The sequence below is a fragment of the Poecilia formosa genome, unplaced genomic scaffold (genome assembly GCF_000485575.1).
Source record: "Poecilia formosa unplaced genomic scaffold, Poecilia_formosa-5.1.2 Scaffold62, whole genome shotgun sequence".
Classification (NCBI taxonomy): Eukaryota; Metazoa; Chordata; class Actinopteri; order Cyprinodontiformes; family Poeciliidae; genus Poecilia; species Poecilia formosa.
In genome coordinates, this window is record NW_006800001.1 from 1,302,777 (window position 1) to 1,318,233 (window position 15,457).

The 15,457-nt window shown below is 42.3% G+C and overlaps 2 protein-coding genes across 2 annotated transcripts; both read left to right on the forward strand.

Annotated features, from left to right (window-relative positions):
* The first annotated feature begins 169 nt into the window (after positions 1-169).
* LOC103139546 (limbin) lies at positions 170-12,736 on the forward strand. Its single transcript, XM_007554225.2, has 23 exons — positions 170-725; positions 843-918; positions 992-1,170; positions 1,271-1,327; positions 1,442-1,628; positions 1,726-1,826; positions 2,000-2,065; positions 2,166-2,300; positions 2,638-2,777; positions 2,868-3,192; positions 3,273-3,512; positions 4,064-4,239; positions 4,575-4,734; positions 4,864-5,040; positions 5,129-5,439; positions 5,953-6,127; positions 7,395-7,538; positions 7,664-7,891; positions 7,986-8,197; positions 8,646-8,733; positions 8,828-9,003; positions 11,920-12,021; positions 12,272-12,736. The coding sequence occupies exons 1-23, from the start codon at positions 504-506 to the stop codon at positions 12,630-12,632; spliced, it is 4,038 nt and encodes a 1,345-aa protein (XP_007554287.1). The 5' UTR covers positions 170-503; the 3' UTR covers positions 12,633-12,736.
* A 99-nt stretch (positions 12,737-12,835) lies between these two features.
* On the forward strand, positions 12,836-14,767 carry LOC103139548 (cytokine-like protein 1). The gene is made up of 4 exons (XM_007554228.2): positions 12,836-13,423; positions 13,513-13,557; positions 13,758-13,904; positions 14,000-14,767. The coding sequence occupies exons 1-4, from the start codon at positions 13,277-13,279 to the stop codon at positions 14,099-14,101; spliced, it is 441 nt and encodes a 146-aa protein (XP_007554290.1). The 5' UTR covers positions 12,836-13,276; the 3' UTR covers positions 14,102-14,767.
* The last annotated feature ends 690 nt before the right edge of the window (positions 14,768-15,457 follow it).

The window sequence follows — 15,457 nt, forward strand, 5'->3', positions numbered from 1 at the left end:
AACGCTGTTTAAGATTTAAGAACAAATAAGCATATTCAAAAGATTATTATTATTATTATTATTTTTTTTTTTGGACATTAGAAAAGGAAGCCCATGGGGTCCATCTATGCAAGAGCCAGATACTTGAACACTCAACTTCAATGTATGTTTTATTTTGAAAGGCTTAACAGGAAGCTTCATGGTGTACTTTGTTGTTTTGATAATTCTTAAAGGAGTAGTCTGTTTTTTCATCTTTTCCAACTTTTCCAGACATCTTTTTCCCCCCCCCCCCAATTATAATTTTGTCTACGGTGAAGAAGTCTGCTGTAAGCTGTGTGTGTCTGTTACCATGCTGCGTCATTAGATTAAGACAACCAGGAACGATGTTCTTGTTCGCTACACACCCTCATACATTTATTGCAAATAAAGCAAAGTTGAGTAAATATTTAGAAGATTTTAGCCGCGGCACAATGCAGAAACTAGACGGACAGTTAGCTAGCCGCTGGTAGCTCACTAAATTACGGATGTTTCGGGTACACTTAATCGCACAAAGACGGACATTGTGCTCGTTTTTCTTGCATATCAAAGTTTTGTGTTTGTTTTCGCACTTTTTGAATGTTGGCTGCGGTCACGACGTGAAACTGTGCGCCGGTGTCACGGAGGACAATGATGAACATTATTGCTATAACGGTACCTCTGTGGGTACAAAATGGGACACAACACCTCTTACCTCAGGAAAATATGGAGTAAGTAACTTGCCTTGTTGTTGTTGTCATGTGTTTGTTTCCATGAAGGGTTTTTCTGTTCTTTTAGCTACAAATTTTCTCAATTAATGCATAATAGTATTTTTTCCCCATTGGCAGAACCTTTGCACCCTTCATGCAAAGCATCAAGACCAAGGAGGAACGTCAGCGGGCCTGACGATGCTCAGGATTAATGGTTTGTGTGAACAATAGCAGACAAATGCTGACTCTTTATACTTTTGTAAATACACGTCTCTTCTGGTCTTTAGGTAAAATGGACAGCGGGCTCCTGTCTGTTTATGGATGGGGGCCATCTTCGTCGTCGGCTCCCCTAGGGCCATGGGGACACTCTATTTACTCCTCCTTTAGCTACGTTTCAAACATGTTGCACCTCAGAAAGAGCAGAAGCACACTCATCAGACACACCCCACACCAGCCTCCTCCTCAGGTCGTCTGTTTCTGATCTGAATGTTAAGCTTATTGGAATAATTTTTATATGTTTTTTAGAAATAGTCAGAAATTAAATATTTTTTTTATTGGTTCCACAGGTTCAGAATGTTGCACCTCCATCTTTCTTCGAGGTTAGATTTTATAAGTGCGCCCAGGTACATCAGCCGCATGCATTATACATTTTGAAAACTTTTTTTTCTGTTTTGCTTGTCAATGAACTTTATTGGGAGAAAAAGACATACCTTTCCTTGTCAATCAACTCGACCTAGGTGAAGCCCGACACCGATCCCCCCCAGTTGACGTTCTTCCTGCAGATCCACAATCTGAGCCCCCTGGGCGGGACCAACCTGTCTCAGGTGGCCGTACGAGACTCCATATCTGGGATCAAACCCATCAAAACTGAAGGCAGGGTCGTCGAAAGAGGCTACCAGACATTTACTATTGATTCACTGCTGGGTGTGTAACAGCATCAGAATGTTCTATAGTATTATTAACTAACATTTAAAACGTATTTTCTGGGAACCAGAAATTGATTAGGATTTTGTTGATTTAGCCGGATCTCATGTTGTGGTCAATTACACCGCTCACATAAGGAGTCACAAGAATGAGCTCCTTGATCTTCCTGCTTTCCTGACCTTCTCTAATGCATCACAGGTACATTTTTTTTTTACTCCTTCTATTTAATGATATTTTTATTTACTCTAACTAGTACCTTTGCCAAACCAACTCTTTCAAAATCTCAACAATTGTTCAGAGTAAGATAATAGGATTATTCAGTGCAATCTTACCAAGTATGTTTTCTGCGTTTTGACCTTTTTGCCCCACAGAATGACGTCAGTATGTTTGGGCCACAGAGAGCCAATCTGACACTGACAGTAAATTCAACTGATAGGGTAAGTTTTTCTTGCATAATTAAGCATTTGTTTGTGAACTTTCTTTAAGTTTTCTCTTTCATGAGAATAATAAATCTTGTTCTGTTGAAACTCTTTCCAGATTTATCCCAACCATGGAGTCCATTTTGCTGGATTCGTTGCTGGTGTCTTCATCACACTGGTGCTGCTGTTGCTGGGGGTTCTCGCCATTAAATTCACCAGTTCCAGAGAAAGATTTTGCCTTTTTCAGCAAAAGGTATCAAAATTCAAAGATATGGATAAGTTATTCATTCATTTATAAAAACAAAAATATATATATTTACAGGTAAAATCAGAAAACAATATTTTTTCTCGACTGTCTGACATTAAGAGTTATTGACTTTTAAACAGCATGACTTGTGCCAAGTATTTTGGTTTGTAACCTTCTATCTTTGAATAAGTGTCTTTTGTAAATATTCCAAAAGATGTAAATATGGTGTTTCAGCTGTAAGTATTTATTTTTTTATGTACTTTTAAAATACACATATGTTTGTTTTTATTTTCTGTGAATGTGTGATTTATTATTCATGCACTCGCTGTATTTTGTTCTGCAGAGAATCAGATGCCATTTGGACCCCGAGTATGCAGAGTCCGGCATGAGTGACTCAATCAAAGACGAGGCTGCATTTGAGGACAAGATGGTGGACGTCATGGTGCTGGAGGATCCACAGAACATGTACCAAGCCCTGGATAAGTCAGTAAACAAAATCTCCTATTAAAACCCTCCATTTAACTCTGAGGATAATCAAACTGCTTTACTTGTTTCTGTTTTTCTTCCTGAAAGCCTTGAAACGTCTTCCCTGCTGCAAGCCTCCAGTAACCTGGAGGCCACCCGCATTCAAATGTACAAAGACCTGATGTCCTGCTTGCTTGGGGGGCTGCGGTCACGGGCCCAGATCAGCGCCCAGGCCCAGCAGAGGCTGCTCAGTGTGGTTCACGGGCAGCTGCTCGGAATGGAGGGCCGCCTGAAGGAGGAACGGGGCGCCCGCATGGCTGCCCTGGCCGGACGGTGCAACCTGGAAACGCACGAAGAGATGGAGGCGGAGCATCAGGAGCAAGAGGCTGAAAAGGCCCAGGCCGAGAGGCTTCGTCAGCACGCGGACCAGCAGGTGGCGAGAACGTGTTTCGGTCGGGAGAGATGCCCTTAAAATGACCCCGTTCGCTGACCTTCTGTCTGTGATGTTCCCAGGAGTTTCTCCAGTGCAGCCGCCTCCTGGAGAAGCTGCACAAGCAGAGCCAGAGTCACCTTCGTCGCGTCCTCTTGGTCCGACATGAAGACGGCTCAGCGAAAGTCCAGAGAGAGATCATCGAGTGGCGGCGGGTGGAGCTGCACAAGATCTTCTCAGAAGAGCTGGAGGAGGCCACGAGGATGGGCGAGTTGGAGAAGAGCACAGCAAAGAGACTGCAGCATGAGTACTTCGCTTGTCAGGTGAACATCATGTTAGCAATCGATTATTATATTGATTATACTGACGATTAGTCAACCTTCTGCAGATTTTTCATTTAACAACTTAAGCTTATTTTATGCAAGTTAAGAAACATATTACAAAATACTAATGGAGAGTTAATTCAATTCCTTTTCCTCCTTTTTTAATTGTCGATTTCTACAATCGATTCATCACGATGAATCTGATTGTTCCAGCCCTACACTTTGAGTTTCGTAAGCATTTTGGCTCTCGTGAAATTGCAATTGAAGATGAATATGTTATGAACCTGGGATCCAGTTTTTACAACATTAGGAACCTTTCTTTATATTCTAAATAGTTTTTTACAGTAAAAATTTGAATGAAAACAAACAGGAATTAAAAACATGAAGAAAAAAAACCTCTCCACCAGGGCATGGCACGGCAGATTCACAGATTTCTGAATCTTTGTGAGATGGCTCCAAAATTGCACTGAAGAAGAAACCATGGATGTATACCACATTTACAAAATGTCATTTTATTAACTCATTGCAGTATTATGTAACTTTCTGACCAGGATCAGCTGGAGGAAGTGCTGGATGTGGTTGTTGCCAATCAGCGGTACGTCCTGGCTGAACGCAGCGCTCAGAGGAAGTTCCTGGTGCACAGCCTGCACAGCCTGGAGGACCTGATCTCCGAAACGTTCTCCAGCGCCTCCAGCAACCTGGACAGCTGGTTCTCCCACATCAAGAGGTCGGCGCCGCAACCCATTTCTCCCCCGTCCCGCTAACACCAGCATGTTCACTCAACACAGCGTTCAGATACTTCTCAAATCAACCAACATGACATTTGGGCGAAATGTCATCATTTTTATACTTAGAGTTGCAAAGTCGCCCACAACTTGTTTCGTTAGAGGGCCAACGAAACTTCTGGAAATCCTTTTCTGTCGTATTTTGCATCTACTTGTGTTCCACACAACAGTTGTGTCATCTCTGACATGTATCGTAGAATCCTTACTTTCTACCGTACATTAAAATCACTGTGGATCGCAGACATTATTTGAAGTTGTCGCTTGCATTGACCACCAGGGGGAGCGCTGTACCTTCAGAGCAGCTGGATCAGCTGCAAGAAAAGGCCCAGAAAGACGTCGTCATGGTGAGGCAAAGACTGGATGAGACCCTGAACCAGGAGAAGAGAGCGATGCGCTGTGGACTGATCAATAAGAGGAGAGAGCTCATCTCGAACATGGTGAGGAGATCAAATGAAGTTACTTCAGTCAGTCAGTTTGGGCACAGACAGGGAGACCGGTTGTTAAAAAAAAAACATTTCTAAACTAAAATTGCATTGTTAGTAATCTCCCCGTTTCCTCCTTTCCAGTTGAGGGTCCACAAGCAGAGACAGAGGGATTTGTCCAGCATCACCAAAAGTCTGGAAGAGAAGATGGACGAAACGCACCATCTGCAGTGTTGGCAGAACTTACTGACCGCTCACAGCCTGGAGCTCGCAGAGCTCATCAACAGTCTGGATGAGGAGGCTGCTGCCGACATCCGCAAGGTGCCCCTCGGACAGCCGACGCCGTGATATAATCGAGCTGGATGGTGAAATATGAACATCTGTGGTTTATCTTCTGCTTTCTCTTTAGGTGACGATGCGAGGGATCCAGGGAGTGATGGCTGATGTGAAAGCTATCCAGCCTGCCGCGGCTCAGGCCGTGCTGACGCTGCTGCCGCTGGGTGCCAAACACCCCGTGCTGCAGGTGGAACCCGAGGCGGGGCCTGGCAAGTCTGCGGGGCAAGGGGGCGGTGCTCTGCTGCAGGGCCAGGAGAGGCTTCATCAGGAAGGCAAGGCGGCGCTGCGCACCCTCAGCTGCACCAGGCAGTCTCTGCAGGAAGGCATGGAGCAGGAGCTGCGGGAACAGAAGGAGCTCAGGGCTCACTGGAGAGATTTCTTTCGGTCAGCAATGCGATGACATGAGTCATGACATCCAAATATAGGAAAAGCTGCATTAAAGGAAGTAAAGAAGAGCATTATTTTGTAGGAGTGCACTGATTTGTCGGTGCCAATTCCCTTAATTTTAGGAGATTGATGATCGGTTGATAATTACATGTGAAGCCGATCTTATTCCCCGATCTCACCTACCTCAGCAAGGTCTAAAAATTAACTATTAGCCCCGCCCACCAGATCATGCCAGTTGGTAATTAGCGATCGGCCAGAAAACTGCAATCAGTGCGCCCCGAGTGTTTTGTATGATAGATTTTCCATCGTCACAATCTGAATCCCTGTTTTCCACATTACACGCTGAGAAATTCTCCAGTAACTACTGAAGCAGCTGAAACTAGATGATTGACTGGCTAAAACAATGAATAACGGAAACAGCATTATTTGCCATTATTCAGCTCCGTTGTCAAGAAAGCTCTTACCTCGTATGTATAAAGTTTCCTGTTCATTTCCAACTTCCCCACTTAGGTGTCTGTGTTCGTCTCAGCTGACGCTGTCTGAGGACGACCGGCTCAGGATGAAGCTGGAGTTTCAGAAGAGTCTATCTGTAATAGACCGCTGTCTGGTGCTTCCCCACGCCGTCTCCAGAACTAAACTCCATGCTGCTCTGGCTGAATGGAGAGCAAAGAGCGAAGAGGAGATGGTGAATAGATAATCACATATTACAGACATCAGTTTATTCGCTTCTACAGACCCAGTTAAAAATCGTTGACTCTAGTGACCTCTGTTTTCTCAAAATATAAAATCAAACAAGTGTGCCCAACACGTTTCAGTGTTTTAGAGTCGGAGGACTTAAAAAAACTCTAAGGAATGTGACAAATAAATAGCACGAGTTAGTCTTTCTGAAAGACAAAAAGTTTTTTGAGTCTGGATTTCGAACCAGAAATGATACTTTCATCCAGAGTGAAACAGATGTAAAGTTTGTAGAGGCTTCCTATAAAAATCTCTTTTGGAAAACATGAAACAGATTTTTTTTCTTTTTAGACTTGACAAAGATAAACTACAATGATTTGAATGTGTGCAAAGCCACAGAATAAAAGTATGGAGTAAACAACTCCAACACCAAGATCTGATTGTTTAGGCAACAAAAGTGGGTGAAATTCTAACAGATTCTCTCCAAATTTGGTCCTTCATGGTTCCCCTCCCTCCAGTAAACAATGATGTAGATCATTAGTTTTTTTTTTTCCTTGTGTCTTAGCCAAATGAAGCAGAGAACATTTAACTGCAGCTGTTTGTATACCACTATTTCAACATCCCTTTAAGTCCACCATGTGTGTGACAGGAACTTGCGGTGAACATTAAGGGCCAAATAAGTTGTTGTGGGTGAACGACTAAATGGACTGATAGGGTTTAAGTAATGTCCTCTGCAGGGAAATGCAGTACAAGATAAACTTATTATGTGAAGAAAAGCAAGTCTTGTGCAGTTCCTGCATGACTCTCTAAAGTAAAGCATTATATTGATGCAGTTGTTTGGAGAAATAAGAGTCCTGGAAGCAACAACGCTGATCGGAACTGGAGCAGAAACTATAATGTGCACCTTAATGTCGTAGTTCTCTTAAATTAAAATTTCTATAGTCTTTTTCGTTAGCTGTAGCTTCCAAACTCAACTACATACATCCAATTTTTCCTCCATATTTTCCATTAAACCACATTACTTGGGCTACATGAAAAGACTCTTCTGGCTCATGCTGCTTTAAATAGATGAGGAATGGTGAGCGGTGTACGCTGGGAGCACAAGACAGCTGCAGCCTATTAGAACGTGGCTTCTGGATGACTCCGTGTCGTTAAGAAATTAGACGTGACTTATAGGGTGGTTTCATTTCTAATCACAACATAACCCTCTACCTGGAGTTGTTTCACAACAATACTTGTGGTTTATGTTGGGGTTTTTTTTGTTTTATTATTTTTAGGAAAATATGCAATCCAAGGGGAAAAGCACAGAGGCCAGGAGGAAAGCAGATACATCTGAGGTGGTGCGTTTCCAAAAACGGCTCCAGGACAGGATTGATCTGTTCGAGAAAGAAAGGCAGATGGAGAACAGTGTTATGAACAAGGTAGTGCCGTCTTCTTTTTTGATTCACTTCCAGGCACTTTTACAGCTAGTCCAGTTGGAGTTAACATTTTACAATAAATTCTCCATATCAAACCAGCCCATGAAATTCATTGTGATTTTTGGCAGGTGATGGAGGAGATGCAGAGGGAGAGGGAAGACTATCTGCTCTGTCAGGCAGACAACCTGGCAATGCAGATGGCTACAATCGTCTTCCAGAAGGCTGAGCGCTGGACCAGAGTGCTGGAGACGTCCAAGGCCATGGTCACCCTGCAAAGCCAGCTCATCCAACAGCTCAGGGAGAGAAATATCTCAGAACTGCAAGATGTGGCTCAGAGTATACACAGCCACTGCTTGGTAGGTAGATCTTGTCTCGAGAATCGTCCATTGTCTCTTTTTATGCCTTTTAAACTCAAGGGGGGTTTTTAATTTTTGCTAATCTTGCACAAAGAGCCTAGAAGAACCAGAACAGCAGCTTCAGTCGGAGAGGACGGAGCTGGACAGGCTGGGGGTGCCGTCACACAAGATCCAGACCGTCTTTGAGGGAGAGGAGGGCAGAGAGGAAGATGAGGTGTTCGAGCTCCAGCCCGACTGCAGCATGACGTCCATCCTCCAGGACGCGCTTCACAAGTGTGAGCAGGTCATTGCTTTGACGTTTGAAAGGTGAGCCACTGAGCTAAAACTTCTAAATGTCTTTCATTCCCCCCCCAACTGCAACACATAAACATACGTTAAACACACCCAGTCTGTACGCCTCATTAAGCTCTTCTTCTCTAAACTTTACAGTGGACTTGGTTTTGTAAAGCAAATACCGTTCCCCTAGTAACAATCAAAATCTATCTGGTTCTTCCTATGAGGACTGAAAACATTCATATTTTAGAGGTAGCTTACTCAGGAAGTTTTGGTTTTAATTATTCATTTGTTTTAATTTAGCATTCAACTGTCTGTGTATTTTTTTCCCCCTTAATTTTATGTAAAAAAAAAACCAAAAAAAAACTTACAGGTCTCCTTGTGTTTGGATGTTTTTTATAGAAACAATGTTTGATAAAACGGTTTAGGGGTCAAATGAGGCTTTAGACATTCCCGGTGTTGAAACTGTTCGTCTGTTCAGGTTTCAAGAGATTTCCACCAGCAATCAAGTCAAGGAAGAATTAAAAGAACAAATCGAGCTCAAAAGGCTTTACTCAAACTGTGACCAGGTCGGATTTTATTCCCTGTTCATTTCTACGTTAAATACACAGTGGAAATCCTGCTGACGGTTAACGGAGCGTAAAGAGAGTCTGTACTTGGCAGGACCTGGAGTTCGCCTCCCAGCTGGTGAAGCAGAGTCGCGTCTCTGACGACGTTCTCCTGGAGGTCCTGCGTCTCCTCCTCCCAAGTCTGCCCGAGAGTGAGCTTCTCTCGCTCGGTGACGCGCTCTGCCGCAAACGACGTCCCGTTTCTGCTTTTGCAGAGCAAGAGCGTTCCGGGTAAGGAGAGTCTGTGGTTTATTATCTGGCAAAGACGACCAAAGCCTCATTTTTGTCACGTTCTTTTAGGATTTACTGTATTGGATCACATGATGATAAAAGTTTTGATTTTTATTGAGTCGTTAAAAAAAACTTTAGATTTTTTCTGGCAATCTGATATGATTAGACAACTCCAGAGAAATTCTTTGTTTTTCGCCTCTTTTCTCCCTTTGCTCACCAAATCTATGTCTAAGTCTGTGTTGCATGTCAAAAACAAAAACCATTCTGTCAATTTAAACAGAAACTCCATACATTTTAACTTTCTTTCACATCAGTCAGTGCCTTTTGAAAGTAGTCTTGCTTATCAGAACCCGTCTCAGATGGCATCTAACCAGTTAAATCTATCCGCTTGATTGTCCATTTTTGAGTTTTGTTTTGTTTTTTTTTTAGAAACTTTTCAGGGTTGACGAGGGTGTTAAATCGGGTCAGTGTACACGTTAACACACTGAACCTCCTGGAATGAATTTAAAATTATCAACTTATTTTATTCGTTGATGGAAAGTGGGTAGAAGTGTTTTCTTTTCCTTTCTCTACAGCGAAGAAGTGTGAAGACCGCCAATTCATGGCTCTACACCTGTATCTAGAAACCTATGTTGATCATTTCTTGAGGAATATTTGCCAAGAATGGATTGAAATTAAAAACTCTTCAGTTGGAAGACTGAAAAAAGAAAATTAAGTCCAAAATATGTGGACAATAATTTTGAAAAATAACAGTGATAGTGTTAGCAACCTGTGTTTCTGCAAACACAGGTTGTACCAGTATTACTTTAAGTTAACAAAAGCAATCTAGGTCAGTCAGAGATCTTCTGTTTAACCCCGAAAATAATCAGTTTTGCTTCAGTAGCCTTTGGAGTATTTCTCTAATTTCATAAAAAGTCATTTTAACATCTTCTAAAACAAAAACAAATGGTTATCATTCGTAAACTGAGTCCTATCTGGACGCCTCGTCAAACTAACATGATATAAAAATAATGAAATATATTGTAATGTTTAAACTGCATGAGAAATCTGTGGAGGAGTTTAAATCTGTTTTTTTTTTTGTTTTGTTTTTTTAAAAAAAGCACTTCTTGTTACTGTGCACTATTTTATTTTATATTTGTATCATGTTCGAATAAAATTTCATTTCATTTCATTTCAAAAAAAAAAAAAATCTGTTTTCCTACTGAAAACAGAGCCAGCTGTTTCTTTCAGCCCTTTTGGCGACCAACAAATTAGCGTAAGCTAGCACACATCTTTGGACGAATCAGCTGCTTCGTGTTGCTTCTGTTCCTAACAGATTCGTTAAGATGGTTTTCTAATCAAAGCTTGTTGAAACACAACAATCTCCAAGTGAGATCTTTAATTTATATAACATCGCCGCAGTCTGCTTCCCCTGAACTAAGATGAAAAGATTAACGATTTTACTTTTCATTTCGCTTCCCTCTCTTATCCTAATAGCCTGGAACGCTGTTTTCTGTCTCCTGCTGAGTTTGGCTCGCCTTCCTGATGAGGAATGCCTCCAGCAGGAGGTTGCTTAGTAATCCAACAGAAAATATTGTGTCTGGAAAGCCACGCAATGTGTTGTTTTCCCTTTCAAGGTCTTTCTTCTTTTCAAAGTTTTACATAAAAATTGTCTTTTCTAGCCGTTTTATACTCCTGCTAAAGAGAGATGACGTGAACAGTAGGGTTTAGAACCAAGTGCGAAAGATGTACAAGAAATCAAGAAGAGATTCAGAGAGTGTCGCATTATGACAAGTGTTGATCCCCCTGCTGACTCAGAAACTGAAATTAAGTTGTATTTAAATTTGCTTTGCTAAACTTTTATAAATGCTTTTAAAAACTGACCCCAACCCGGGGATAAACTGTGCTAACTTAGCATTTGTTTACATCACTCTTCCTCTTATACATGTAATTTGCTTAGCATCACCTTAAAAGTTTGGTTGCAGCTCCTTTGACATGACGAATGATATCTGATGACTGACCAGCCCATTGTGTCCCATTCCAACTCAAAATGCTCTTCGTTCCTCGAAGTCCAACATAGTTCAGTCAGTCTGCGCTCAATTACTTTTTTATTTCATCTTTCAAGAAGATGAAGTAGAAAAAAAACAAATATTTCAAATCAAATTAAGTTTCAAAATATTAAATCCAGCTGTGTTTTAGTGACAATCATTTCCAAAGCAGTACATGGATTTCAAATTATGTTGATTCAGATTTAGTTGTTTTTTTTGTTGTTTTTTTTCGATTCACGTTGAGTCGCTCAGATTGAATCTGAGCAATGCAAATGTTCTCTGTAAGAAGAGAACTTATATTGTTTTATAATCTGCTTTAAAATCCCCCCAAAACGTTCTCCCTGACCTGTTTGCTGTGCTCCTCGGTCTTCTCAATGCTGCTTGTTCACTAATGTTCCCTGAACAACCTGCAAAGCCTTCAGAGAACAGCTGCATTTAAGATGAGGTTAAAACCCTCACAGGTTGAATCTGCTTACTAATTAGTCTGATTCACGAAGACAGTCTGTTGCAGTGATTTTCACATGAGATTCCAATAAAATACTGTGTGTGGTTGTAATGTGTCAAAAGGAGAAAAGATTTAGAGACATGAACATGACCTTTGGAAGTTTGCCGTAACGGGAACTTTTATTCCACTGGGCTGTGGACAAGCAAAGCTTCACTCACGGCTGCTTTTATGCTCTCAGAGTTTGAGTTTTGCATCATGCAGTGTGAAGCGAACTGAATGTTTTTACTTTAAGAGGTCTCCCCGAAGTCACCTCTGAATGAGAACACTGCTTTGTGGGGCGGGTGGGGGAAGGCGTCTGACGACAGAGACGTGACTTTACGGTTCTTTGGTGTGAAGCCATGGAGTTGCTTTAAGACGACGATGATGACGATGTTTTTTCCCCAGCTGTGCCGGGGAGCAGAACAGAGCCATTCCTGTCAGGCTGAGAGAAATTGCGGTGCGGAAAACCATCGTTAATACGCCAAACGGCGCTGTGGAAAGAGAGAGGTGGGTTCAGCACGTTTCTGTGATCATCAACTTTGCTTTTAAATGAAGGCCTGATGTTCAGCTACCGCAGAGAATAACTTATGGATCAGTGGTTCGCCAACATCATTGACAAATCCCAAATTAAAGTGAAACATGGTTCTGATCAGAGGAATGTTTGTGGCTCGGCGCCAGTGGCCGCAAAAGCATGAGGTAAACACAGAAACACTCCGACCCAGCTAACAGCAGCCCCTTTGTCTTCCAACTCTGTCAGGCTGGAGGAAAAGAGGCGGAGCGCGGTGGAAAAGCTGCTCCCTAGATCCCATCTCCTGCGTCCCAGAGATGCCGGACTGTCGTCGCTAACTGACAACAGAGGTGCGCAGGATGTTTTGACGCCAGCCGCGCTCGTTCCGCAGCTGCAGAGCGACACGGCGGAGGAAACGGCGCACGGCCCTGCAGGGGAAAGCGTGACCTCGGACTCCGTCTGCGGCGCAGCGGGCAGCCTCGCCACCGGAGAGCGCTTGTTTGTGTTTCGGGATCCACCTGAATCCAGTAACTCTGTTGTCATCCCAGAAAGGAAAAAGAAGAGGAATTTTCTCAATTTCAAGAAAGGCTCAGTTGCTCCTGCAACCTGAGGCTAACACAGTGCCTTTTCCAATGTTTATGTTGTGTATTTTTGTACTTTTCATCATGTATGCAGCATCTGGCTTTGTTTCAATTAAAGGCAGCTGACTTTTTACGCCTTATGTCATTTATTTGCATTAGACACTGGAACATTTCAGAAAATGTTCATTTAGTTCAGTAATTCAGTTCAAACAGTAATGCTTGTAGATATGGATTTGGTATAAACAGTCATGAAACTAAATACCCTTGCTGGAAATATTACAATCTCCAGTGTTGGCTTTTGTTTCTTAAAACATATTCTCTACCTCTTATCTCCTTAGCTGAAACATGTCTCGTTTTCCGCATGGACTGTACTCCATAGTATGCATTAACAAACCAGAACAGTCAGCGACTAAAAAAATATTGGATCTGCTTATTGCAGAGTAAGATTAACTCATTTCTACAGCCTCTGTGATTTCCTTTCCAGCAGTCGATCTGTTTTCTCTTTCCCTGCTGAACCTTCCAGTTCTTCCACGTCATCCTCATTTTTCTTTCTTTTTTTTTTTTTTTTTTTAAACTCCCTCTCCATCCTTAAAAGTGGAGCGAGTCGTTCTCTCTGCAGCCTACTTGTTGAACTCCCCGTACAGGCAGCCGGACCTCTCTGGAGCTGACAGACATGAGGCTGGGACTGACGGCTCTCCTCTGCTTCTTCAGCGTCGTGCTTCAGTGCGACTGCACTCCTCCGACCTGCTACTCCAGAGCGCTTAGCCTGAGCAAAGAGATCATGACCCTGCTGGACAAGATCCACAGTTTCTACCGAACCGTAAGAGCGCTTCACTGCAGTAGTGTTCATGTTAGACCTCAGGCTTTGACTTTGTCTAATTCTTAATTGCTATGTTGATTGGTTTGTAGAAAGCGTGTGCTGAAGTTCTACCTGTCATCCACATTGATGTGCATGTAAGTTGGAAAAAACATCTATAGAGGTGTTGTTTTTTTGTCTTTGTACGTATCCTAGCATTAAGGGTTGTTTCAGATGAACATGATTGATTGTCAGATAAGAGCTACGTTCAATCAAACTGTTTGTTTGCATCAAGGTTAAAACACCAAACTAAATGAAGATGTTAGTAGTTCAAAAAAACATACCATTATCTCTCTAGAACGCATGCATCACCAACAAACTGCGTGACTTTCTCTACGTGGTGCTGAACCATCCCAGCCAGAGCTGCAGAGACAAGCCAAGAATGGTCGTGTTGAAGCGGAAAACCCAGAAGCTGTACAGCATCATCACCAGAGTCTGTTACCGGGTGAGAGAGCCTCTCAGCCGTGTTTTCCCTACTTTTTAGCCGGAGCAGCTCGACCAAACGTAAACTTGCGTTTTTTTTCTGCTGTTTCGTCGTAGGACCTGGTGTTTTTCACAGACGACTGTGAGGCCATCGACACCGGACGCAGCAGCCCAAACCTGGCTGAAGACAGACTGCAGCTGCTGCAAGAGGACAGATGAGACGGCTCGCACTCATTCACACAGACATATACCTTCGTAAAAAAAAAAAAAAAAAAAATCTATTGTATCCAAATGTAGAGCAGTAAAAGCAAGCATATACCACCGAAGACGAGGCTGTTTTAACGTCCTGCATGTTTGCTGGCTGAGGGCCGGGCGACCGGCTGCATGTCGGGGGACACGTGTGGTCACATTCCAGCAGCAAGCGGAGAACTTTCCACAGGAAATTAGCTGAATACCAGCCATTCCGATGAAAACCTTCAAATAATAAACCAGTACAAGGTGCTTGTGTGTGCAGCGTTGACCTCTGTTTCTTTACCGGGGCTGATCAAAGGTTTGTGTGGAATAGGCTGTGTTACTGGGAGCTTCCCAGTAACGCAGCTGTGATGTTTACAGGGTGGCCTCCTGTAAACATTTGAGGGCTTCGACATGGACGCCGAACATGTTGGAGAACAAATGTAGTTTCCTTCCTCTTTCTTGTACCGTTTGTATCTCTCTGAATGTTCTTGAATAGATTTAGCATCTAAGGAGCTGTGATGTTTCTGCTACTTTGTTATTGTGAATAAGAAGTGCAACGACTTTTCACATAAATATGTATACACTTGCAATCAGTAGAGGTTGTTATTCTTTTTCAAGTAATAAAAAAAAAAAAGTTATTTTCCGACCAGTTTCCATGTCCGTGTTTTCTTTCCATCGTTCTGCACTCTAATGGAGGTGGGATCTCTAAAGTACACACCTCCATTAAAATGTGATGTTTTTGTTATGTGAAACAAAATCTCACATATAAATCGCTTCAAAACAAACAAATTGATTCAGACTCAGTAAACTGTATGCCGGTGACTTGTGGGATGTAGCTCCTTCTTTTGCTGCCAAAATGTTTGACACTAAAGGAGAAAATGATAAAACAGCACAGAATCAAAATGACCAGCTCTCATCTGATACGCAAATAATTAAAAATAACTACATTTATAATTCAGTCTTTACTTTATTGCTCCCTCAGCTGAGTTAGTTACTTTTCATACCCCTTTGTATTTGTGCCAGTCACTACGACATCACCCACTAGCATCCGCTACAATTTATGCTATTTTTTAGCTCAGAGGTCAACCAATAAGTAGAGCGGACTGGGTAGGTGTAAATCAGGTTTTGGTGCACAAAAGATCAAACTCTCCTTTGAAAAATGTGAAACCAATGAAAGAAACAGCAAAAGGCACTTGGTTTGACAAAAATATTTTAAGGAGATTTTCTGTTGTTGACATTTGAGGAACATGTTGCTCTGGCAAGAACGTGAAAGCTGCGTTAAAATGCCGGTGACAAATCATTCAGATCGCATTTCTTCTTCCTGTCTTTGAATAAACAGTG

What these genes read in the sequence shown, in the direction of transcription:
- LOC103139546 (XM_007554225.2), top strand. Translation starts at nt 504, where the DNA reads ATGTTTCGGGTACACTTAATCGCACAAAGACGGACATTGTGCTCGTTT. An exon ending in GTCAGCACGCGGACCAGCAG is followed by an intron (nt 3,193 to 3,272) that starts GTGGCGAGAACG and finishes TGATGTTCCCAG; the next exon opens with GAGTTTCTCCAGTGCAGCCG. An exon ending in GCAGAGCAAGAGCGTTCCGG is followed by an intron (nt 9,004 to 11,919) that starts GTAAGGAGAGTC and finishes TTTTTTCCCCAG; the next exon opens with CTGTGCCGGGGAGCAGAACA.
- LOC103139548 (XM_007554228.2), top strand. Translation starts at nt 13,277, where the DNA reads ATGAGGCTGGGACTGACGGCTCTCCTCTGCTTCTTCAGCGTCGTGCTT. An exon ending in TCATCCACATTGATGTGCAT is followed by an intron (nt 13,558 to 13,757) that starts GTAAGTTGGAAA and finishes TTATCTCTCTAG; the next exon opens with AACGCATGCATCACCAACAA. An exon ending in TCACCAGAGTCTGTTACCGG is followed by an intron (nt 13,905 to 13,999) that starts GTGAGAGAGCCT and finishes GTTTCGTCGTAG; the next exon opens with GACCTGGTGTTTTTCACAGA.